At 54.2% G+C, this 25,090-nt stretch overlaps 1 protein-coding gene and 1 long non-coding RNA gene across 3 annotated transcripts; both read left to right on the forward strand.

Annotated features, from left to right (window-relative positions):
* Window positions 1-290: 290 nt before the first annotated feature.
* Window positions 291-12,287, forward strand: LOC138390582 (uncharacterized). Its single transcript, XR_011234558.1, has 8 exons — window positions 291-596; window positions 1,288-1,473; window positions 5,686-5,795; window positions 8,993-9,135; window positions 9,719-9,853; window positions 10,746-10,813; window positions 10,936-11,036; window positions 11,567-12,287. It is a non-coding gene; the product is annotated as an uncharacterized lncRNA (long non-coding RNA).
* A 2,519-nt stretch (window positions 12,288-14,806) lies between these two features.
* On the forward strand, window positions 14,807-24,872 carry ZC3H12A (zinc finger CCCH-type containing 12A). 2 transcript variants are annotated; one of them, XM_069477690.1, is made up of 6 exons: window positions 14,807-14,938; window positions 15,701-16,177; window positions 20,588-20,727; window positions 21,781-22,015; window positions 22,947-23,053; window positions 23,268-24,872. In XM_069477690.1, the coding sequence occupies exons 2-6, from the start codon at window positions 15,735-15,737 to the stop codon at window positions 24,137-24,139; spliced, it is 1,797 nt and encodes a 598-aa protein (XP_069333791.1). In that variant the 5' UTR covers window positions 14,807-14,938; window positions 15,701-15,734; the 3' UTR covers window positions 24,140-24,872. The 2 variants fall into 2 exon arrangements, with proteins under 2 accessions (XP_069333791.1, XP_069333792.1); XM_069477691.1 differs by lacking the exon at window positions 14,807-14,938 and having other exon boundaries at window positions 15,579-16,177; window positions 23,268-24,828.
* The last annotated feature ends 218 nt before the right edge of the window (window positions 24,873-25,090 follow it).

Consider the following 25,090-nt stretch of genomic DNA (forward strand, 5'->3'; position numbering starts at 1 on the left):
ATCTGCGAGAGCTACTCAGGGTGAGCAGCTTCCCAGGAAAGCTCGGAGAAGACAGCTTAGTGGCTGCAACGCAGCACCCATTTTACTGGAGGTAGAATGCTTTTCCAGTGGTTCCCAAATTGTACACCAAGGAACCCCTAGGACTTAATGACACAGGACAGTTCTGAGAGGGTGGGACCAAGTGGGCGGGGCTCCAGGCTCACTGGAAAGGCTTCCTGTCCTCCCCCCCTTCCCCTTCTCTTCCCTACCCTCCTCTCCCTCCCCTTCCCTCCCTTCCTTTTCTCTCTCCCTCTCCTCTCTGCTTTCTCTCCTCTCTCCCTCCTTCCCTCTCTCTTCTCTCTTTCTCTATCTCTTGCTTTCTCTTTCACTCTCTCTTCAATCAGAGCAACTCTATTTTATATAATCTGTCCAAAATTTTTTCTTGCACAAAAATTTCCACGGTCAAAATATTTTTTTCAAAAACACTGCACCGCCCCTCCTTTCCCTTCCTCCCTCCCCGAACAACTCAGTCCTAAAGCCACCAGGTGCAGCGGAGCAGGGGAGATTCCTTTCTGGCAGGGGGAACCACAGAGGAACGAAGCTGGTGTCACAGCAGGGTGAGGAGGGGACCACACAGGGAGGCACCCTGGCCTGGAGGTGTCAGGGCTCAACCGGGTGAGGGGCAGCTAGTGCCGGTGTCAGAGTCCAAGCAGAGTAAGGAGGGCCGCCAGGGGTGGGGTGGGCCAGGCGGGAAGTCGGAGCCTCAGGCAGATGAGCAGGGCATCCACACTGGAGTGGGGGCAGCAACCCTGCCTGGAAAGTCAGAGAGTGCCCAGGCCACCCACGGTCAAGCCCCAGGGCCCTGCCTCCTCCCAGGCCTGCCGCAATCCTTCCTAAAGCCCAGCTGAGCTGGCCTAAGGAAGAGCTGGGGCCCCTTCCCAAATCAGCTGAGGTCATCAAATATACTCGGCCCCAGGGTTGTGCCAGGAAGCCCGCTTGGTGCCGGGGACAGAGCCAGGATGGAGCAAGACAGACAGGCCTCGGCCCGCATGGAGCACAGCCCATGCGGAAGGACGGCACGGAGGCCGCCATCACAGAATGTGCGCTGGACGGGGCCACGGGGGCACGTGCAGGGGGCACGTGGGAGTGGGAGGGCAGCGCGATCTCTCACCGGGGCCAGGAAGCGCCGAGAGGGGGCAAGCCCAGAGGCGAAGAGGATGAGTTTACCAGGTGGGGCAGGATGCGGCGTGGCGATGACTCTCCCCGCGCCTGACCCCTCGAATCCCTCTTGCTTTCTCTGTGCTTAAGACAAATGCGAACTGAGGGCCCTTCACCAGTCCTGGAGAATCGCTGGCAGCGTCCGTCCCAGGTGAGGTGAGGCGAAGCGGCCCCTCCAGGTTGGGGGGCTGGGGAGCGGCACCAGAACCTTGCCTTCCGGCCTTGTCCCTCTGCAAGCCCTAGTCGCTGGGGTCCCTCTGCGCTCCCCACACCCAGGTGAGAGCCCCGGCACCCCTCCTGCACAACGGTCCTCAGTGTTACTCCCCAAAGGGTCCTTTACATAGAAATCCTGCAGAGAGCCCACCCAGGTGGTCCCCTCCATTTAGGCCCCCAGACGGCCCGGCCCAGCAAAGAAAAGGAGCCGTTTGGACTCCAAGTGAGTTTGTTTCCTAAGGTGGAGGGGAGAGAGCACGCTACCCTCAGCTGCCCCTCACACTCCTAACGCCCCAAGAGAGGTGGAGGTTAGGCTCCAGGAAGGACTTCCTTTGGTTCCGGGGACCCTCCTCCCTGCAGTCACCAGGAGGGGGCACCACAGGCCAGCCCATAGGGCATGTCATCTGCGGACGGAGAGTGTCATCAAGGAGCGAGTGAGGGTCCGGCCAGCACTGGGCGTGCCTGGGGCAGGGCCGTTGGGAGACTCATTGGAGAAGCCAGACCACCTGGTGGGAAGCAACGCCCCATGCCAGCTTGGACACGGGGAAAGGGAGTGGCGGCGTGTTGTGCCTAGTCATTGCCCGCAGAGACTGGCGTCACCTCTGATGTCAGGGATTCAAGGGGCTTTGTTCCAGCTCTGGGCTCCAGGAAAGGGCGTCACAGGGCCCAGAGGTTACGCAACTTCCCAAGATTGCAGTGGAAATGACCGACTGGTAGAGCAGGGATTTGAACCCAGGTCCCTGTGGACACCTTCTGCCCGCCGCCTGCCAGACGGTCCGGTGCCCAGTGCGTGGTCTGCAGGTGGCTGTGTGCTGCACGAGTCACCTTTATAAACCCACGGCTGAGAGCCGGGCCAGCCTTGGCCTGGCTTCCTTCTTTCTCATCTCCAAAATGCCTTTCATTGTCAGGTCTCTTGGCAGCTTTATAATAAACAAGAGCCTCCTAAAACCACGAGTGTTTTTAAATGAACTCAGGTCCCAAGTTTCCGGAGAGGCGTAGGGTGGGGGGGCGGAGGATGATGATGAGTCTTTCAGTAGGAAAGTTACATGCCGGGCTCAGGAGCCCTCCCTGACCTCCAAAATCCACACAAGGGCCCTCGCCAGCCTCTCCAAGTGCCTCCTTTTGAAAACTCACCGGTCCTTGTACTCTGAGTGTTTTGAGTTGGATGCATTATGATAAATCTTTTGAGCAGAGATGTATTCAAATCCAGATGATGTCCCCGCAGAACAAAACGCTCCCTCCAAACTCTCTTTATGTAGAAGTAGGTTCTCATCCTTTGAAGGAATAACATCTCTTGATAAGTGGAATTTTTTTTCCCCCAGCCAAGAACCTGCTGCTCTGAATTTGTTAAAAAGCAGTTTAATAGCCTGTCTCCATTCCATTTCAGAAGCCAGGACGGCGGTGACAGGTGGAATGTCACAGGTCGATGGATTCCGTAGATTGACTATGGCTTCACTAGAAGAGAAAGCCGGATTTTTTAAAATATTTTTTATTTATTTAGATGCTTTAAAAAGAAACAAATTCAAGAGATACATTCTAATGGCACAAGTGTAAGATGGAATCCAGATTGTCAGAAAAAACCTCCTGAATCGTATACTTCATTTTGCTGATTCAAATAACAACTTTTCAGGAAGGAAGGATCATTAAACACACACATGGGTTGTAAGTTAGTCCCAATTTCAGTACTACTCATTTTTTTAAGTATATTTTAAAATAGGAGAAATATGAATGACACACTTGTTGGCTATATGTGTATATATATAGCCAACAAGGATTTTTATCAATAGGGTCTAGATTTTTGTTATAACAATCCATGAGGCCAGGCACAGTGGCTTGAGCCTGTAAGTAATCCCAGCACTTTGGGAGGACGAGGCAAGAGGATCACTTGAGGCCAGGAGTGTGAGACCCCATCTCTACAAAAAATAAGAAAAATTAGCTGAGCATGGTGGTACGCACCTATAGTCCCAGCTACTCAGGAGGCTGAGGTGGGAGAACTGCGCTGGAGCCCAGGAGCTTGAGGCTACAGTGAGCTATGACCATGCCACTGAACTGAAGCCTGGGTGACAGGACAAGACCCCACCTTAAACAAAACAACAGCAACAACAACAAACCCATCCAAGAGCTGGAAACAGGAATTCTTTCCTCACTCTATTTGCATCCCACTGGTGATGGGGAGCTCACTACCATATCACTACCATTTTGGCTGAAGGTTCAATAACGTCCCTTTATAAATCCTTTCATAAAGGGTTTTTATGAAGGGTTTATAAAGTATCTAAATAAATAAAAAATATTTTAAAAAATCCAGCTTTCTCTTCTTAGTGAAGCCATAGTCAATCTATCGAATCCATCAACCTGTGACATTCCCACCTTGTCACCATCGTCCTGGCTTCTGAAATGTAAGGGAGACAGGCTATTAAACTGCTTTTTAACAAATTCACCTCCCCCTCACTCTATTTGCATACCACTGGTGATGGGGAGCTCACTACCTCTGAAGTGAGCCTTTTCTTTGTGGGACAGTTCTGACAGCCACCGAGTTGGCTCTCAGCCCCTTGTTATCTCTAGGTGGCAGTTCTGTCCCTGGAGCCTGGCAGAGCTATTTGACTGCTCCTGCCTCTGCCCCTCGGAGTCTTCTCAGTATCCCCAGCTTTCATTATCCTTCACCCTCCTCAAACTGGAATCTGGCTTCCCCCTGTCTCTTCAAACATGTGGCAACCAGAAATGAACACAGCCCTCCAGCTATCAGCTCCGTCAGCCTCAACCCTACACCTCTACAGATCACATTGGTTTGGGGCAGCCATCTTAATATGGGACGTTATTGAACCTTTAGCCAAAATCTCTTTTATGCAAAATCTTTTCATTTTTACGCCCATCCGTACTTACTTTGGGGGGGGGGGGTTAGACTGTCATTTCATCTGCTTTAGGTGCTTTCAAGCCCTGGTTTGGTCACTTAAAATACCAGCTGCTGCATCTAGTTTGCGGTCATCTGTAAATGGGGCAAGCACGCCGTCTGTGCCCACACCCCGGCCACTGTCGACAGGAAGCTTGAGTGGTGAGCTTGACGCAGCCAGTGTCTCTGGGACCTGGGTTTCCCAGTCACACAACAGCAAACGGGAGTGAAGTGTGACCTCTACTAAAAGAGCTCAGGGACTATTGTCAGATGCTATGCTAAGCCTACCAAGACATTTAATTCCTCCCACCAGTTCTCTGAGGGAGCTATTATTATCACCCTCCGCACTCTGCAGATGAGGAAAGCCAGGCTTTGCAGGATTTGAACCCAACTCTGACAGGCACCCAGTCCCGTGCTTTTAGCCACCAGGTTCATTGCTGCTGTCCTCAGAGAGCAGGCTCTCTGCTAAGGCCTAGAACAGAGCCGTTGGGCGACCCCCAACCCAGATCTCCTTACAACCAGCTAAACAGCACTCCTTGGACACCCCTCAAAGTCCTACGCATGGTGCAGACACAGCGGAGGGTGGAAGGTTTGAGGGGTCCTTCCGAAAGGGACACCAGATGCCTCAGCCATGGCCTGTGTGAACAGATGACCAAAGAGAAATGACGATCAAAGAAAAATGGACCCCTCCCCTCACCCCATGCCTTGACACTGCTTCAGTGCAAGGTGGATTTAAAACTTCGATAGCAGCCGGGCACGGTGGCTCACGCCTGTAATCCTAGCACTCTGGGAGGCCGAGGCGGGTGGATCATTTGAGCTCAGGAGTTCGAGACCAGCCTGAGCAAGAGCGAGACCCTGTCTCTACTAAAAAATAGAAAGAAATTAGCCAGACAACTAAAAATATATATAAAAAAATTAGCTGGGCATGGTGGCACATGCCTGTAGTCCCAGCTACTCGGGAGGCTGAGCCAGGAGGATCTCCTGAGCCCAGGAGTTTGAGGTTGCTGTGAGCTAGGCTGACGCCACGGCACTCTAGCCCATGCAACAAAGTGAGACTCTGTCTCAAAACAAAAACAAAAAACAAACAAAAAAAAACTTCGAGAGTGACTCCAGTGAAAGTGTTTGCCGGCTCAGTGAAATTGGGAGCTCGGCGTCAGTATGTCAGGTAGGTTGTGGTACTACGTGAAGAAAGCAAATGTTCCTGGTACACCTGAGTCTGGGAGTCAGACCCACCACACCCCCAGCCAGGTGCCAGATACCCAAGACACATTCCGTACTCCCAACAGTCCTATGAAGTAGACACTAGTGTTAGAGGTGGGCCGGGGTCCTTCCCAGATCCTGCAGGGGAAGTGCTTAACTTGATATCTGTAATTTTTTTTTTTAAACAGGGTCTCCCTCTGTCGCCCAGGCTGGAGTGCAATGGCATGATCATAGTTCACTGCAGCCTCGAACTTCTGGGATCCTCCTACCTCAGCCTCCCGAGTAGCTAGGACTACAGGTACGTGCCACCATATCCGGCTAATACTTTTATTTTTTGTAGAGATGGGGGTCTCACTACATTCCTCAGGCTGGTCTTGAACTCCTGGATTCAAGCGGTCCTCTCGCCTCAGCTTCCCAAAGTGCTGAGATTACAGGCCTAAGCCACCACACCCAACCTAGATTTATAATTTTGAAAAGGGCACCCCAAATTGCCCCACAAAACCTTCCCCTATTATCCCCATGTTATAATTGAAGAGAAATATGGTGGAGAGGGGCAGCAAGCTGCCCAAGGTGGCAGGGCTGGGAGGTAGTGAGGTCAGGGTTCAAACTCAACCCCTCGGAGGAAGCCTCACATTCTCTGATGGGATTCATGTCTTCAAATGCAGTACTGGCATCTGTTTCTATTTCCATATTTTAATCAATGAAGAAATAAGTAACGAGGCAGCGTAACATATACTGATTGGAATTGGGTGTATTTTTAAGTGAGAAAAGCAAGGTGCAGTTGGTTATATCGAAGCCTTTGTTTCTATAAAAATAAAGAAAAACAAAGCGGAATACATATGTGCAGATATTTCCCCATAGATGCACAGATTCTGTCTGGGAAGATACATGAGAAACTGCTAACTTTGGCTGTTTCTGGAGAACAGAACCAGTCTCAGGACCAGTGAGAGGAGATTTTGTTTCTGCCATAAACATTCCCAAACCTTTTGAATGTCTACATTGTTAATGTATCACCTGTTTAAAAAAAAAAAAAAAAAATCTTACGTAGCACATCAAAATGCCTCTAGTACTTCAAAAATGAACACTAAAAAGAGAAAATACAGCCATTTTAGCTTTCATCTTTCGGAAATAACAGCTATTCATAACCGAAATGGGTTATTTGAGGAGGTGATATCTTCTCTCTCATCTCTTCGTTTAGAAACAAAGCACAAAATTTGTTTTTAAAATAACTAAACAAATCACAAGAATGAAGTACAAGATGCAAGAATTCTAAATCTCCACGTATTGAAAGCAAGTATATCTATTTTTTAAATTCATACCATGTAGTTAAATTCCAATCTACAATGATAATTTCAGTATACATTCAGTTCTCAAATTAAGCTTGACAAATTATTTTTAATTCATTTGTCCATAAACCTTGCTTTTCCTCATAATATTCATTTAAATTCTATTAAACAGTAGGCATCACTTATTACATAGAAAACGGTCAAAAGTAGCCTTTAAAAATAATGAATCTTTTTACACATAAACTTTCTAAACAACCTTTGGGATCAGACTGATCTAAAATAAAATAAATGTCCTCAACATATTTTCTCTACCTCATAAAAATGATGAAAAATTTTTTTCTTATTTAAAAAAGGGTTTGCAAAGTCATTTGACTGTCTAAACATGTTGAGAAAGGCAACCTAGACCCACCACTGTGTACGGTAGTGCAAGCTGTGGACTGCACAACTCCCGGAGTGCCATTCAGATCATCATCTAAATTTTGCAGTGCACCACCTGTGCAGCCACACACATCAGCCCCAGTGGCTACCACAAATGCTGGAGAGTTATGGAAAGCTTTTGGGCAGGAGAGGGTAGGTGTCAGAGCTGGAGTCACAGGGATTGTGTTGCCAGAATCTCATCTCTCTAGGTTGGCCTCCCTTTTGTAGGCGCTGGCAACAGAAATATCCTAAGTTTTCTGTGAGTCTCATAATGTTGGTTTTCCTAAGGTTGGGGGGAAAGAACCCACCTGTGAGGGCCACAATCACACCTTGGCCTGTACAACTCAACATACTCTTTAATTACTCTGCAGCTAAGAAGGAAGACCAAGAAAGGGCCCTACCATGCCCCGATCTTTATTTCCACCCTAATGGAGGCAGAAGTGGCTAGCTCAAGGGGTGGAGTGGAGGGGGCTGAACCCTAAATGGCATTCGGGACATTTGTCCTCTGGGATGAGCTGTATCACTGCCTCGCTATGTGACCTCTGGCAAATCTTTAAGCCTCTCCGGGTTTCTGCCTCCCTGTTTGCAAAATAAAGAGAATTACTGCCATTCCTTCTCTGTCTCTTGGCAAAATAGACAAGGGAAGAGAGAAAACATGTAGTGATGATTTCACTGCAAATGCACAGAACTTCAAGCATTCCAATAATCATTCAACATCAATCGCTAGTGGCCTGAGAGTCACAGGCCCTACTAAGCAGCTGTCAAACCTTGAGCAAGTCTCACGACCTCTCTGGGCCTTCAGTTTTACCACATGCCTGATAGCGAAGCTTGTACTAACTCAGCAGTTTGCTGACCTTTTCACACATGAGAGTCTCTTTTATTATTTCCAAACACAGATCTTGTACTTTGTAAGATTCTATCTCCTAAGCTATATTTAGGCAATTATGGTATACTTAATATAATTATTAAGTAATTATTACCATTATGAGGGATATTTTTGGTTGTGACAGAATTTATGGGTTTACATAAACAGAAAGCCTAGAGCTAGGAATAGCTTCAGGCAAGGCTTGATCCAGCAGCTGTTACCAAGGACCCACATTCTTTCAGTCTCTTGGCTCCACCTCCTATGATGTGTCACAGAGTGGCTGCCAGAAGCTCCTGGCACTGCTTGCTTTTCTCATCTGTAATTAGCAAGAAACAGTCTGCTTCCCACTTAGCTCAAAGACAAGACCCAGAATTGAGATCGATTAATTCTAGTTGGTCTGACTTGGGCCATGTGCCTTTTTCTGACCCATTACTATAGCCTAGAGGATGAGTTACTCTGGTTTTCTTAAGGCAGTTAGGCCCTTCCCCCAGAGTGGGTCATTTCGAACCAGATCACATGGCTGGGAAATTCCCAGGACTGTTAGGAAGGGGAATTGGGTAAAGGATGCTGGAGAGACACCCAGCACATCTCCTACGGCATGTTTATTAGCGACATCGCCAACAGCCATCGGAACTGCTGACCAGCACGTGAACTCCACATCAGTGTCCTCCAGGATCTTGTGAGGGGTGCACTACAGCCACCCCATCTGTGGGTAACCACACTGACCACATGAGCTGACGTCAGCCCCACCAGCAGCAAGCTCCTGACTCTGAGGTTAGATCTGGCCTAGTTGCCAGTTCACCCGTGTCCAGCTTCTAGTTCCCCAATCCCATCTGAATGTTCACATGTGACTCAGCTGGAGACCCCAAGTGAGCCTTGAGCCCCCCTCCAGCTCTGACTTCCCAGGCCTGTGTCTGCTCTTTTCAGATTCAAGGGGACACCCATGAGCTGGACTTGGCAAAGAGGATGCAACAGACACCCTCACAGCAAACATAACCGGAACTACGTCGGCTCGCTCCGACATTGACTCGCCAAGCAGTTAGCACCATCCATGCCAGGCCTTGTGCTGGGTTCGCATAGGAGAGTGAGACTTGGGCTCATCTTTTCTTTCTTTCTTTTTTTTTTTTTTAAGAGAGAGGGTCTCATTCTGTCTCCCAGGCTGGAGTACAGTGGCAACATCATAGCTCACTGCAGCCTTGAACTCCTGGGCTCAAGTGATCCTCCCACCTCAGCCTCCCAAAATGCTAGGATTATCGGCCTGAGCCACCGTGCCTGGCAAGGCCCATCTTTAAGGAGTCACAGTCAGGTGGGGAGACAGTGGGGGCTCAGACTGGTACAGTTCAGTCTGTGAACACACTGAGGGAGGCCAGAAGGCAGGAGTCCACCCAGCACTCTTACAGCAGGGCCACCGCAGCCCAGCCCCCTACTCTGCAGGCCTTAGGGAAGGCCAGGGGGTTCTCCGGCAGCTTCCAGTTTATCACCAAAGTTGCATCTCTCCGTGCAGATTAGGGAGTGCTCAACACCAAGACTGGGGACCCAACCCCTCTTCACAGGCTCAGAGCTTTGCAGAATCCTCTCTGGTCCCTTTACTGCAACGGCTTTGGGGTGGGGGTCAGGGGCCGTAAACAGACTTAACCTTTTGCCTACTTTCAGGCCCCACCTCTGCCTGGATCTTCAAAAGCAGGTGGGATTCACCTGTTAAGAGAATGCACAGTGAGGCCAAAGGGGAAACTTCCACTCCAAACCATTCTTTCCAACCTGCACCTGAGGTTCCGCCCTTCCTTCCAGGTAAGCGCTGCCCTTCTCAGGTCCCCAAGTGAGTCACCGATACTTCAGAGCACCCGTGCGGGTCCGATCCGGATCCCCGTCTCCACGGCAAATGGGGCCAGGGACCCTGGGATGGAGAAAGCCTGGCTAGTCCCATTCTCGATTCTGCCTGAATTAGCTTGGCCCGTGGCCGGGGGGCAGTGCCTTCCCTCCTTCCTGCCCAGTCTCCTCATCTATAAAACAAAGGTTTCAGGCTAACCGATCTGCATGGGGCTTTCCAGCTCTATCAGTCTGATCCCAGGGTTCAGAAGAGAGGCAGGAGTGGCGGCTGAATGCCCGGGGCAGAGGGAAGAGCAGAGTCAGCAGGGGCGGGGGCCATAGACAAAAAGGCCTCAAGTTCAGCCTTTGACACTATCTCCAAATAGGCTTATACTCAGTCACAGGATAAGTACCAAGACAGCTGACCCAATCACCAAAACACACCACCTGCAAGGCCCATAAAATTATACGGGTATTTTTTAAATAAACGTTTGAATTTTGGAATTAACTTTAGGTCTGTAGAAGAGTTGCAAAGATACAATGTAGAGAGCTCCTGTGGGCCCCTCCCCCAGTTTCGGTCTCCCCTAACGTTACCAGCTCACACCACCGTGGGCCATTCGACAAAGCTCAGAAATCTACACAGGGACAGCACTATTAACTAAACGGCAGCCCTCATTTGGATTTTCCCGGCTTTTTTGTATTACTATTCTTTCTGTTGCAGGAGTCAACCTGTCTCCTCTGGTCTATGACTATTTATGTCTTTCTGTGCTTTTTATAACCCTGAAAGTTTTGAGGAGTCCCAGTCAGGTGTTTTGTGGAATGTCCTATAATTTGGGTTTGTCTGATGTTTTTCTCTGGGGTGATGGGGTTCCAGAAGGAATGCGGCACAGCTGAAGTGCGCTCTGGTCACACAACATCAGAGGCGGCGAGGGGGGCAGGTACGTGATAGCCACTTGACTATCGCTGGTGATGTTAACCTTGATCCCTTGGTTAAGGTGGTGTCTGCCAGGTTTCTCCACTGTAAAGTTACTATTTTTATCTTTCCCTGCTCTATTATTTAGGAGCAAGGCCTGAGTCCAGCGCACACCCAAGGGAAGGGGAGGAGCTCACCAAGCTCCGCCTCCTAGAGGGAGGAGCATCTACATTCATTCCGGGGAATTCTTCTGTAAGGAAGGTTTACCTCTTCTCTCCCAGTTATTTATTCAAAAATGTATTTAAAATAAATTTATTCAAAAATTTATTTATAAAATAAAATATGTATTTTACACTTATGGGTTATAATCCAATACTACTCCATTGTTTATTCCATTGCTCCCACTGTTCCAATTTGGGCCACAGGGAGCTCTTCTGGCTCCTGGGTCCCTCAGACACACCCCCACCCTTTCGTGTCTTGAGCACCCCCCAACTCTCTGGCACCACAAGATGCTCCAAGCTCGTCTTTTCCCTGTCCCTGCCCTAGAATCAGCCATTTCTCCAAGGAAATAATGTATTTTTAAAACAAGTTCTCTAATTATCTTGTCAATAGTCCAAATATATGGTACTGCATTTGAGTGCATGATAAAGAAAAAAGAGTTAATTTGTTCTATTACCATTTAAAACATGCATCGATTTTTGTAGCCCTGCTGTGACAGGCTTTTTAGAATATACCAGGAGCCTCAAAACATGGGAGGGATCTTGTCCCTTCTCTACTTCCAGGAGGCCTTGTGGAATTTAAGCATCATTTCTGCCGCCACTCTGCTAAGCCGTGTGGCCAGCCTGCCCCGCCTTCCTATGGAGGTGGCCCAGCTCCGGGGTCCTTCCCAGCCTGAGGTGCTGAAAGAAGCAACTGAAGTCCAAGGCATTCCCGGGACCTTTCCCTCTCCAGCCTTCCCTCCTCCCCACAGGGGGTGGCCAGTCCAGGAGCTTTGCAGACCTCACCCGGGCTGGCTGGGTGCAGGCAGATGGTGGGAGGGCTGGCAGGTTCCAGGAAGGAAATTTGCAGCCCGGCTTCCAAGACAGGCATGCAAGAGGCAGAGGAGGGTGCGTGGGCTCGACACCACAGGGCTCCAGGGGACTGGGGCCAAAGTTTGCAAAATCCAGCTGTAAGTGGAGCAGGGATTCCCCGGAGAAGCCCTGGGTTCTGCAGAAGAGAGTCAGCTTCTCGGGAAGAAGCAGCCTTCATGAACCGGAAGAGTGTGAGACCGAGGCTCACTCCGGGAGGGCAGGGAGCCGCGTGACTCATCACCGTCCCGCTGACTCCACTGGTGCAGCCCTGGGCAGCAGGGGCCTGGGAGCAAGGGCGGAGTCCCAGCGGAGTCCCGGCCCAGAGGAGGTCCCAGGCTGGCAAGGATGACCCGGCAGGGCACGTAGGGACATAGGCAGGATGCTGTGGTGGCACTGAGGAGGCTCGGCAGGCCTCACAGAGGAGGTGACATCATCAAAGAGATGAATGGAATTGGCCAGGCAGCTGTCGGGCGGGCGGGAGGGGAGGGCACTCCTGGGCGAGGAAGAGGCCGAGCAGAGGTGGGTGCGTCTGCACGGTGCTGGCACCGCGCCTCCGCCCAGTGAGCACTCTATCAATGCGAGGCGTTATCGCTGTGCCTTGATATTAATATCATTATATTTATTAACCTGGACACGTCACTGAATACTTTTCCTATCTTGAAAGTAGTTAGGAATAAACGCCTGACATCACTGAGCTCTTCTCATCTGTAAAAGGAGCTGCTGTGGGATTAGGGCTCCAGCCTGTACAGTGCTGGACTGGAGTGACTGCCAGCGTGGGAGGTGCCCAGCATTGCATGTGGGCTGGCATGCGGCAGGGGACCGCGTTCCCTCTCTCCTCAGGCTGCCAGCCCCTGGGGCTGTTGTACCTCGGGGCAGGGGCACACAGAGAAGGAGACACTTTGGGGTCTTCAAAGATGACCAGGCAACAAAGCAGGCACATGGCTAGGCAGGGTCAAGCAAGTCCAGAGGAACAGCCTCAGGGCCCACCAAGAAAGGCACACTCTCTGGGGTCTTCTGTGGCCTCCCGAACAAGCAGGTACCTATCCGTGAGGATGGGGAGATACACTGCCTTGAGGAGTGCTATATAAATTCCAGCTCCACCAGCCCATGACCCTGGGCAGGTGACTTCACCTTTCTGAATCCCTGAGTGTCCATTTCCTCAGCCCTACAATTGCATTCAGACATGTGCAAGAATATCCAAAGCACACTCTTTCTAATAGCTTTTTTAAAAAATCCTAGAAACAACATCTAACAACAGGTGAATGAATAAATAACCAGTGGTACAGTCACAAAATAAAATGCTATTCAGCAGTAAAATAAATAAATTATAGGTAAACAGGCAACAGAAATGGATTCTTAAAAATATAACACTGTGAAAAAGGAAGTCATATGATTATAGAATGATTCCATTTACAAGAAGTAGAAAAATAGCTAAACTAAACAATCTACCATTTAGGCTTCACACAAGGGCAGGAAAACTACAGGAAAAGTAAGGGAATGACCCGCACAATTAAAATTCAGGAGAGTAGTTCTTCGGGCTGAGGGAAGGAGGTTGTGATGGGGACACCTAGAGGGCCTCAGAGCTACTGGCAGTAGTCTGTTTCTCAAGCAAGGTGGTGGATATGTGGATTTTTTTATTGCTATTATTCTTTAAGCACTACACGTATAGTTGTGTCTATGGTGTCTTTTACAAGAAACATTTTTTTCTGATAACACTAACACCTACCTTTCAGGACACATGCCTATGATAAGGCAAAGACAGTGTTAGCAAAGGGCTGGTACAGTAAGTATGGGTGGCCTTGTGGAGGCTTTGCCCTCTAGCTTGTGGGTTCTATGTTCCCCTTTCTCTCTCTCCCTCTCTCTCTCTCCCTCTCTCTCTCCCCCTCTCTTTCTGTCTCTCTCTCTCTCTCTCTCTCACACACACACACACACACACACACAAAGCCAAGCTCCCCTCTGCCCTAGGTCACTGGTGGTTTCCAAAGTGGCAAACGCAGTACCTGGTGCACTGGGATGGGAGCTCTTTGTCCTGGTTCCAAGTCTTTCTAGCTGAGGCCATTTAACCTTTTCTGAATTTCTCAAGGATAAAATGGGCATACTGACCTCTGTCTTCCTCACCTAAGCCCATGGATAGGTACTGTACAGTGCCGTGCTGGTGTAAGGGACCATGACTGACCCGGGAAACTAAAAGCATCCTTATGGGGCGGGTGGGTGTTTCCTTCAGTGGGGGCAGAGTCACGTGAGTTTTGTCGCATGGGTAACATTTTTCGTGAACATTTATTTATATGGCGATTGGTGTAAATGTCTCTCCTTTGCCTGGTTTCCCGCCCCCGTCATTGCGTATCTGCTGGTTGAACCTGCCTTTCTATCCTGGTAAAGGTACTTACTTATTTCAGAAGAAGTGTGCCTGGCCCTGGGTGTGGCGCCACCTCTGCACAACCGCTTCAGTGACAGCCTGTCTGTTGAGTGGTCCTGTCTCAATCTGGAAAGTGCCTGTCTCTATGTACCCGTCTTTATAACTATGGACCTACCTCCAACAGTTTGTGGACCAGCCTCTGTGCGCCAGATTCCCTCAGTGTGCCCCCGATTGCACCGTCCGCAGGCAGGGTGTACTTGTCACGTTCTCAGGTCTGAACGTTCCCGGCTCTACCTGTCCGTACCTGGCAGGTGCGTGGACCTGGTTCAGTCGGTGCTTATCTTGCGCACACGGGCCGTTCACTTTCCCCTCCAGATCTCGTCGCCGCCGAGGCCGCCAGGCACGCAGAAGGGGCTGCGTCCCCAGCTGGGGACCCTCCTCGGGGCTGGGCCCTGCGCGCGGCGGGGCGGGGTCGGAGGCCGGGGCGGGGCGGGGCGGGGCGGCGAGGGGGCGGGGCGGCGAGGGGGCGGAGCAGGAAGGGGCGTTGGCCGCTCCGCCCCCGGGACGGTCTCCCCGGACCAGCTCTCGCCTCCCTCCCCTGCCCCGCTTCCGCGTCACGGTCCTTAACACCACCTGCCGGCCCGCCCGGCCGTATAAAGGAGCCGCGGGCCTGGCGCCGGGACTCGGCCCCATGGAGACGCCGCGGGCCGCGGCTGGCGCTCGGCGAGGTGAGGCGCGCGGCGGGGAGGGTCGCGGGCCTCGGGCTGTCGCCGGAGGAGGGGGCGGGGAGGGCTCCTGCCGCCGCCGACCGGAGGGAGGGACGTGGGACGGTGCCCGGGCCCCGCCGGTCCGCAGGACCCTCTCTAACTTAGTCCAAGTTAGCAGAGCCGAGGGAGGGGGGCCAGGGTCCAGAGGGGAGCCGAGAGAGCGCAGGTCTCGGGGCGGGACAGCCTCGGCGTCACCAGCGCTCGGCGGCCAACCAGAGTTTCCCAGGAACTTTTCTCTTCGGTGGGTCACCCCGGAAACGTGCCCTCCCGCGGTCTGGGAGTCTGGCCGCTGGCCCTACGCTTCCTGGGCCCGGAGTTCGGGACGGGTGGGCGAAGGCGATGGCCTCGTGGGGAAGCCCGCGGCCCTCTGCGCACTTCCAACCTCAGGTTTCCATCCGAGAGCCCCGCCCCTGCCTCCGGGTCCCCTGGGTTGGCGTGGCGGTGCGGGTGCGGGTGGTGGAGTCAGACTAAGTTCAAATCCCTGCGCAGCCAGCCAACAGCTGGATGACCTTGACCAAGTTCTTAATGGCTGTGGCTCAGTTTCCCCCTTTCCATAATGGGAATGATAATGGCCGGCTGGGAGAGCTTTTGAGAGGACAGCCTGAGCTAACACACGAAGATAGCTTTGTATAGAGCCATCCGTCAGTGTTGCCTCCCCCTGTTGGGTGTGGCCGAGGGAAAAGAGACACGTTCCCCATCCCTAACCCTGTGCTTGTCCAATAGGAGCTGTGGCGGGTGCCTTCCAGGAGTCTGAGCCATGAGTGGCCCCTGTGGAGAGAGGCACATCGAGGAAGCCAGCCCTGCCATGAGTCTGTGGGAACTTGAGGACAGCCACAGCTGTCAGGGCAGTCCCAGGCCGGCCCCGGAGCCTCCTGCTGAGGAGGCGTTGGCTTCGGAGCTGCAGATGAAGGTGGACTTCTTCCGAAAGCTGGGCTACTCATCCACTGAGATCCACAGCGTCTTGCAGAAGCTGGGGGTGCAGGCGGACACCAACACGGTGCTGGGCGAGCTGGTGAAGCACGGGTCAGCTGCCGAGCGGGAGCGCCAGGCCTCGCCCGACCCCTGCCCTCAACCCCCTCTGGTCCCCCGGGGTGGGGGCACCCCCAAGGCGCCCACCCTGGAGCCCTCGCTCCCAGAGGAGGACAAGGAGGGCAGCGACCTGAGGCCGGTGGTCATCGACGGGAGCAATGTGGCCATGAGGTATGTGTTGTTTCCGTGGCCAGGACGTGGAAGTGTGGCCCGTGTCTCTGCAACTCTGGTCCAGGGGCCTTCGGGAAGGCGTGACCTCTTATGTCCTGGTCTAGAGTGAGGGAAAGCGCTGTACGAGGCCCTACTGCCTGCCAGGAGGCTCCCTTAACCCTCATGAGTGACCCCTTTGAAGGGGGTGTGTTAGAAATGCTTTAGGGATGGACACTCAGGGACTCAAAACTTGGCCAGGGCCACACTCCCAGTAGGTGATAAAAGGATTCCAATCCAGAGCTCCCCTTGTGCTGTGGTCTCTCCCTGAGGCCAGCACTCTCTATTCCAACTCCTGTCCTGTGACATGAGGCAGGGTAGCGCAGGGGACCAGCCTGGGGGCTTCAGCTCACCTGCACAGGAGCCAGTCCCTTACCCTGGCTGGGCCCTGTTTCCTCAGGTGGTGGTTGTGGGGAGCAAAGACACAGAACCAGGGGAGGAGCAGGTGCTGGGTAAACAGCAGTCATTGCTATTATTATTGTTTAGGGGCTGGGGCTTCTGAGGCCTTCTTGTCCCAGAGCTGGGCTCCCAGCTACTGAGGCCTTTCTAATTATGACCGGGAATGACCTCAAGGCTGGATCTGGCTCTACTTGGTGGGTGTCAGCTGGTGGCCTGATGCTCGGGCTCCAGGTGAGCTGTATCTTGGATCCCTGCTGAGTCAGCTGGCAGGGCTGGCCTGGTCTCTGGGGGCTCAGCCCCAGTAACTCCCACCCCTGTCCCCAAGCAGGCTTTCACAGTAGGGAGTGGTGGGGGGCAGAGGGTGAAGCCAGGCCCAGGGCTGCCGCTGACCTTAGGCTTCTCTCTTGGATCCAGGCCCTACCCTCTACCCCTGCTTTCTCCCACTTCCCTCCAAGGCAGGCTGGGTGAGTCAGGGCTGGGTGGACAAGGAAAAGTTCCTGTTGGCCTGGACCGGGAGACCCCAGACACGGGGGTGGAAAGGGCTCCTTCCTCAGCTGCCCCAGGATCTTCCCAGGTGGGCTGCCTGAGGCTGGCATGACGTCAGCCTCTGCCCTCCCTGGCCCCACCTACTCCTGGCCCAGCTGGGGCAAGTCAGCTGTCCTGGCCCAGCTCGACAGGCTTGTGGGTGAGCCCCTTCCTCTGACTTGGGCAGAGCCTGGGTGGGAGGCTGAGAAAAGCTGGCTCCCATGCCAAGGGCAGTGGGTCACAGCCTGTGCTTTGAGAGTTAGGGGACTGCTCTCAGGCTCCAGCCTTAAGAGGCTGAGCTAGGAGCTACGATCTGTAACTCCTTCCTCTGGGCCAGGAATGGCTGAGCCCTGGGAGCAGCCATGTGCTGTGTGTGTTTGTGTCCTGGCAGAAGGAGGAGGAGCACTGGTGGAGGGGGGTGTCAGAGGAGCTGGCTCCTGAAAGGAGAGGACCCGCCCACCCGGGGGGGTTTCTGAGCTGGGGCAGTGGCAGGAGGGGAATTCCAGCCTCAAACTTCCTGTCTCAGCTGCTGCTGGGTTCCTGCCCTGCCACCCCCTCCCCCTAAGGGCAGGCAGGCTTGCCCCCACCATATGCAAATCTCGGGGAAATTCACCTCTGTTTCCTTCTAAGGGAATTTTTCTCCACTAGCCAGGCCCAGCCCAGGCAGATCTTTTCACCTGGGGACACCGGCCCAGCCCTGCCCTCTGTCCTGGGGCAGAAGCAGCCGAGCTGGAGTTCCCAACATACACATCCTATCAGTGCCTGGTTAGCCAGGCTGGGGGGGCCCTGACCTCCCGGGCAAAGAGGACTTGGGGTGGGAGGATGTCTGGTTTTCCTGTGCCTGCAGAGCTTCCTCCATTGCAGTGAAAGGGACTAAAGTTAGCTGCAAGGAGGCACTCCAGGCTCACATGTTCTACTTCTACCAAGAGTAGGGCTCTGCCTACCTGCTGAGGGAATATTCCAGGTGCTAGGGTTGCTGAAAGCAAACTTGGCCCCAGCCAAGATTTTCAATGCCCAGAGGCAGTGCATGGCCTCGGAGGCCTGGCATCCCATTAAGTCCCAGATCTTGAAGACACTGGCCTGGCATGGGGCACGTGCACCTACACGCATGTGTACGGAGGGAGACAGGTGGGTGCACGTGCAGACAGGGACCCAATCTAGGGGTGACCGTACCCCACAGTCTTGGGAAGATAGAGCAGAAGCCCCAGGGAAGGGGTAATGTGATGGGGAAACACTGGACATCGTGAAGCACAGACCAGGGACCTGACCCATCCTGGCAGTCAGGGAAGGCTTTCTCCTGTCCCCAGCCTACCTCTCTTAACACACTTGTCCAAACTCAATTTGGCGGGCAGTTTTCTCCCAAATAAACTTTGGGTCTTCTCTTAGAGACTGGAAGGCAATCTAGTGGCCCCAGACCAGGGTTCAAGTTCTGGCTGTCAGGCCGGGCATGGTGGCTCATGCCTGTAATCCTAGCACTCTGGGAGGCCAAGGTGGGAGGATTGCTTTAGGTCAGGAGTTCGAGACCAGCCTGAGCAAGAGCAAGACCCCCTTTCTACTATAGAAAAAATTAGCCGGGCATGGTGGCACTCTCCTGTAGTCCCAGCTACTCGGGAGGCTGAGGCAGAAGGATCGCTTGAGCCCAGGAGTTTGAGGTTGCAGTGGGCTATGATGATGCCACAGCACTCTAGCCAGGGCAACAGAGCGAGACTCTGTCTCAAAAAAAAAAAGTTCTGACTGTCTGAACCACTGGCCAGGTGACCCTGGGTGAGTCCGGGAACCTTCCTTTCCTTCACTGTAGCGAGCCTGGTGATGATGCAGCAACATACCTGGCCTCCAGTCGGAGCTCAGTACCGCTAATTCCCGCTCTGTCCTCGAGGTCAGGGTTGTCCTGTCTTTGTACCTGCCTGAGCATCAGCACGCCTGGTGGCTACGAGCACGGGGTCTGCGTCTCTGCTCCACCCTTATTGCTGTGGGACCCTGGCCACTAAGTTACATTCTCTGGACCACAGTTTTCATCTGGAAAAGGGGAATGGCGACGATAATGATAGTGCCCTCCTCATAGGCTTGCTGATGATTCAGTGTTGGGCACTTACGGCCTGGTTCACAGCTCTCAGTAAATGTTAACTTTTATGAGCAGGCTGGCAGGTTCGGGGGGGGCCCAGGTGGGATGGGCGCTGCCTGGGGCTGGACTTTGTCTCCCCTACAATTCACAGAGACCTTCAGACCCTGGCGCCCAGCCTCACCCCCAGACAGCCTCTGTGCCCCCCAGCTGCCTCACCTTCCTCTCTGTCTTCTCTTGAGGCTCCAGCTACCATCCCCCACCCCCAAAGCCACCCACAGGATGTGGTCGGCCCTGGACCCGCCCCTTTTGCGTAACATGTATTCTGTTGTATTTGCCAAATATGAGAGTCTGAGTTGTTCTTTGAGGGGCAGGGAGAGGCTGGGACTGCTGGTCCCAGGAGCCCTTCTGTGACACCTGGTGTTACCTGGGAGCCCCCATCTCCCCTCCCAGGAGATCCAGTTGGAACCTCCACTTTGCTGGACTGTCTCTGGCCTCAAGCCAACTAGGAAGGTCATCTCACTGACATGGCCCTTCTTAAGGAAGCTGCAGGCTGCTCGGCCCATTTTTCAGACAGAGAAACTAAGAGCCACAGCAACCCGGAACACCTCAAGGCTTCCCTCTCCGTCCAGCCACATTTGGATAGGGTGGGGTCTGGTCCTCAGACCACGGCAGGGAAGATGTCCCATCCCTCAGCTCTCCTTGCCAACAGAGTCCCCCAGTGTCTTCCTGACCGTCCTTCTGCCTCGGATGAAGAGGCGGGTGAAGGGAGGCCAGGGATGGGCCAGGCGTTTTGGGGAATTGGCTGTCTTGGGAGGAAAAGCGGTGTCCTTTCACTTTCGAACTGAAAGGCTTCCTGTCGCAACTTGAAGGTGGGAATCGCCAATCCCTTCCCCTTTGCCCTCCCTCCTCAGGCCTCAGCCCCTGAGGTTTTTGTACGGACTGAACTTTAATCCAGAACAATCTGGTTTCTCCTCGGTCAGCCCCACTGGTACTTCCCCGCCCCCACCCGCAGCACCGTGAGCCAGGGAGGGGTGGTGACTCAGTCTGCGTGTACATCTGCGTCCCTGTGGTCCCAGTGGCTCCCGGGTGGGGCAGGAACCAGAAGTCTCCAGCGCCTTTCCCCCACCCCCAGGTGTGTTGCAAGTGGCCTGACCCTCCCCCACCGTGGGGAGCGGGTGCTGCCAGATTCCTGGGTGTTTCCTCACGTTCGGGAGATGGAACCTCAGGGAAAGTCCCAGCGAGTGTGGCCATCCTGGTTCTGTGGGAGCCAGCACAGGGAATGGAGGCCTGGGGCCCCCAACTGCAGAGGGCCCTGCCTCCGTTTTTGCTCAGGCCCGGTGGATAGCAGGTGGCCTGTGTGGGCTGACTGTGTCCCCTCTTCCTCCCAGCCATGGAAACAAGGAGGTCTTCTCCTGCCGGGGCATCCTGCTGGCAGTGAACTGGTTTCTCGAGCGGGGCCACACAGACATCACAGTATTTGTGCCATCCTGGAGGAAGGAGCAGCCAAGACCTGATGTGCCCATCACCGGTGAGTGGTGCCCTGGGGGCAGGTGGTCTCACTGTCCCAGCAGCCCCGGTTCTCCCCAAGAAGGACCCTTTGGGCATGACCAAGAACTTCTAGAACTCAAACAGGGACCAGCATTCCTCTTCCTGGTTTTTTCTGTCCTCAGCACCCCTGCCCTGAACAGTGGTCACTAGAGGTCACATTGTCTAGCCTTCTGCTTCAGTTACCGGGCACCTCCTTCATCCTCCTGGTGGATGGGTCACTCTTTCAACATCCCCAGTGGCAGGGGGGCAGTGCAGCACGGCGATTAAGCCTGCAGGCTCTGGGCCCACATAGCCAGGGTTGGAATCCTGGCTCTGTCCCTTCCTGGTGCTGTGACCTGGGCAAGGACCCCTGTTAGCACTGCTCTGAGCCACTTGCTCCTCATCTGTAGAATGGGGAGGGGTGGGGGTTGATAACAGTGCCTTCCTCACAGAGCTGCTGTGAGGATCACATTCAATACCCAGTAAGTGCTTAGAAGAGCACCCGGCATGGAGCAAGTGCTCAGTGTCCATTAGCTGCCATCATTGTTCTTGCAAGAGCCTCCAGCCTTTGGGGGTAAAAACTGAGTCATTTTCTCTAGAAGTCTTGCAATCTGGGAGCAGGCTGGCTGGGGGTGTAGGCTTCAGGAAAAGGGGCCCCTTCCACATGAGATCTAGTGACCACGTCCTGGCAATGCAAGAGACAGAGCCAAGATACTTCTCCTGCCCCAGTTGTTCCCGGACCACCCCTACAGGACAGGCTGGGTGAACAGGCCTGCTGTCCAGAGGGGGAAAGGCGAGGGGCCAGCTCTGTGCCTGGAGCCTTTGCTGAATGGGCCCTGCAGCCCTGCGCTCGGGTGTTCTTGGTCTTCAGCAGCAAACTGTGCAGGGCCCCGGCAAGAGGCAGGCGCGTGGAAGTGGCTTCAGCAGAGCTGGTTCCTGCCCTTCTGAACTTGGCATTAACAGCCCCTGTGCCTGGCCACCAGGAAGTTAGGGAGCCCCGTGGGCCTGGCTCTGAGTCCCGTTGGGCCCTAACGTATGCCCCGTCACCTCCCAGACCAGCACATCCTACGGGAACTGGAGAAGAAGAAGATACTGGTGTTCACACCATCACGGCGTGTGGGTGGCAAGCGAGTGGTGTGCTACGATGACAGATTCATTGTGAAGCTGGCCTTTGACTCCGATGGGGTCGTGGTCTCCAATGACACGTACCGGGACCTCCAGGGTGAGCGGCAGGAGTGGAAGCGCTTCATCGAGGAACGACTGCTCATGTACTCCTTCGTCAATGACAAGTATGTTCCTGCCCTGGAGGGGCCCTGACGGACAGCCAGAGATGCCCTGGGGAGGGTGGGCCTTGGAGGTGGGTTCTCCTGGGCCCTGTGGCCATGTGGTCTGTGGTCTTGGCTCCAGGCAGCTTTGGGAGTGAGATGGACAGCTTGCTGCATGAGAGAGATCAGGCTGGGACCAAGCAGGCTGGGGGGATTGTGTTTTTTGATTTGGGGTATGGAGCAGTAGCATTTGTGAGGTGATGTGGTCAGTGGCTCCAAGAAAGCCTCTCCTTTTCCCAGCGCCATTTTTTTTTGGTTTAGTTTGGTGGGGTTTTTTTGTTTTTTTGTTTTTGACAGGGTCTCACACTGTTACCTAGGCTGGAGAGCAGTGGCATGATCACAGCTCACTGCAGCCCCAAACTTGTAGGCTCAAGCAGTCTTCCTGGCTCACCTTCCCAAGTAGCTGGGACTACAGGTGTTTGCCACCACACCTGGCTGATTTTTTTTATTTTTGTAGAGACAGAGTCTCACTATGTTGCCCAGGCTGGTCTAGAACTCCTGGGCTCAAGTAGTCTTTCCCACCTCAGAGTCCCAAAGTGCTGGGATTACAGGCATGAGCCACCATGCCTGGCCCCAGCACCGCATCTCTTGAGCAGAAGCCATGGGGCAGAGGATGAGCCCTAGATTTAGATACTCAGGTGCTGGCCTCCCAACATCAGGGAGGAAGTCGCCCTAAGGGCCATGGACTGTGGCCCTCTGGACCAAGGGATCTTTCTCCCCTTTCTTGGGATGATCACACCAAGAGAACAGTACTGCGGTGTCCTGCTGGACAGGTACCAGGCACCAGTTACTCTCCTGTTCTTCCCAGCAAGGCTTGCCATCCAGCCCCCCACTCGCAATTAGAAGTCCCCTTCCACGTCTCCCACCTCCTGAGAGTTCTTTTTGCCCTCTGTAGGTTCATGCCACCTGATGACCCGTTGGGCCGGCACGGGCCCAGCCTGGACAACTTCCTGCGTAAGAAGCCACTCACTTCTGAGCAGAGGAAGCAGCCATGTCCTTACGGTATGGCCCCAGCCCCGCACTCCACAGCCCCGCACTCCACAGCCCTGCTCACTCCTTCCCCTCCCTCCACCTAGGTTGGCCTGTGCCCAGGTTCTTCCTCTTGGGGACCACCACGATTAGACCACCCAACCCTGTTGCCTGTGCCACCCCTTCCCTGCTCTCACCCCTGGTTCTGGAGCCCCCTGCTTAGAGTCCCTCTTCATTCCTCTTCCAGGGAGGAAATGCACTTATGGGATCAAGTGCCGATTCTTCCACCCAGAGCGGCCAAGCCGCCCCCAGCGCTCTGTGGCTGATGAGCTCCGTGCCAACGCCCTCCTCTCGCCTCCCAGGGCCCTGGGCAAGGACAAAAGTGGCCGACGGCCTTCACCTTCGTCTCAGTCCAACTCTGTAACTACAGAGAGTGAGCAGTGCAGCCTGGATGGGAAGAAGCTGGGGACCCGAGCATCCCCAGGGCCCCGCCGGGAAGGTCCAACACAGACCTTCGCCCCATCAGGCAGGAGCCACCCACCTAGCGGGGGCAGTGGCAGCAGCTTTGGGCCCATGGACTGGCTCCCACAGACCCTGGACTCACTCCCATACACCTCCCAGGATTGCCTGGATTCGGGCATTGGCTCCCTGGAGAGCCAGATGTCAGAACTGTGGGGGATACGGGGAGGCGGCCCTGGGGAGCCAGGCCCACCTCAGGGCCCTTACGCTGGCTACAGCCCCTATGGATCTGAGCTTCCAGCCACTCCACCCTTCCCTGCCTTTGGACGGCCCGTGGGTGCTGGCCACTTCAGTGTCCCTGACTACGTACCCCCACCACCGGCCTTTCCGCCTCGGGAGTACTGGTCTGAGCCGTACCCGCTGCCCGCACCCACCCCAGTCCTTCAGGAGCCCCAGGTGCTAAGCCCAGGGGCTGGCGGGGGCCCATGGGGCAGGGCAGGCAGCCTGGCAAAGGAGCAGGCCAGTGTGTACACCAAGCTGTGTGGCGTCTTCCCCCCACACCTGGTGAAGGCTGTGATGGGGCGCTTCCCGCAGCTCCTGGACCCCCAACAGCTGGCTGCCGAAATCCTCTCCTACAAGTCCCAGCACCCCAGTGAGTAAGCCGCCCCTTGGCCTGCAAGGGCACCACCACCGGCCTCCAAGGGCTCGGCGTTGGGACCTCGGGCAGCCCATTCCCAGCCCTGAGGCCCACCCTGGAGGCTGGACAGAGGGAGGATTAAAGTAGGGAAGGAACCCACAAACCAAAGATACCAAAGGATTGGTTCTGGCCCATGCAGCACCTTTAGCCGTCTGCCTGAGTGGTCAGAAGCGATCACCCTGTTGATACACATTGTATCTCTGTAGTTTAAGGAGACGCTGCCAGTAATGGCGTCCGTCCATCCGTGGCTGAGGCCCAGACCCTCTTTTCTCTCGGAGGGCGGGGAGGGAGGCCGGGGAAGCAGAGACCTGGGCTGGGGACCCTGTGTGCCGCCCCCCACCTCCGCCCCGCTCCCGGGATGCCAGCCTGGGCTGGCTAGTTGGGCACCGTGTGCCTGCCCTCCGAGGGCCCCCTACACCGATGAGGCCTCTTGCGTGTTCCTGTTGGGCACAAGGCTTCATGTTAGTAAGCAAGATGCTTCTTAATAACTTACTTTCCACGCTGCTCTGTTCACCTGTCCCGTTGTCCCTGCTGGGGGTCAAGGGCCCTCTGTCTCTACCCCCTCCACCTCTGTACTCGGAGTCATCTCACCCTTCCCCGTGGATGGGGGCACACGTGCATGTTTGTGCAGTGGTGTAAATTTTAAGTGGAAAGTCTGTAACATCAATAAAGTACAATCAATGTGAGCCCTTTTAAGAGGTGATTGTCTTTGTTGCACTCAGGAGAGGGGGCACTGAGCTGGCCTTTGGGTGACGGAAGGCCAGCAGGTGTGCACCCCAGACCTGCCTTCACCCTGGGGGTAGCCACTCCACGCCAGCTCTGACCCGTCTTTGGAAGGAAGGTGTCCAAGTTTCACCAGGAGTGCTCAGTCCCTTTGGGGCTGGGGCATCTTTCCTGAGGCCTTGTTGGGCCTT

Source organism: Eulemur rufifrons, chromosome 8 (assembly GCF_041146395.1).
Source record: "Eulemur rufifrons isolate Redbay chromosome 8, OSU_ERuf_1, whole genome shotgun sequence".
NCBI lineage: Eukaryota > Metazoa > Chordata > Mammalia > Primates > Lemuridae > Eulemur > Eulemur rufifrons.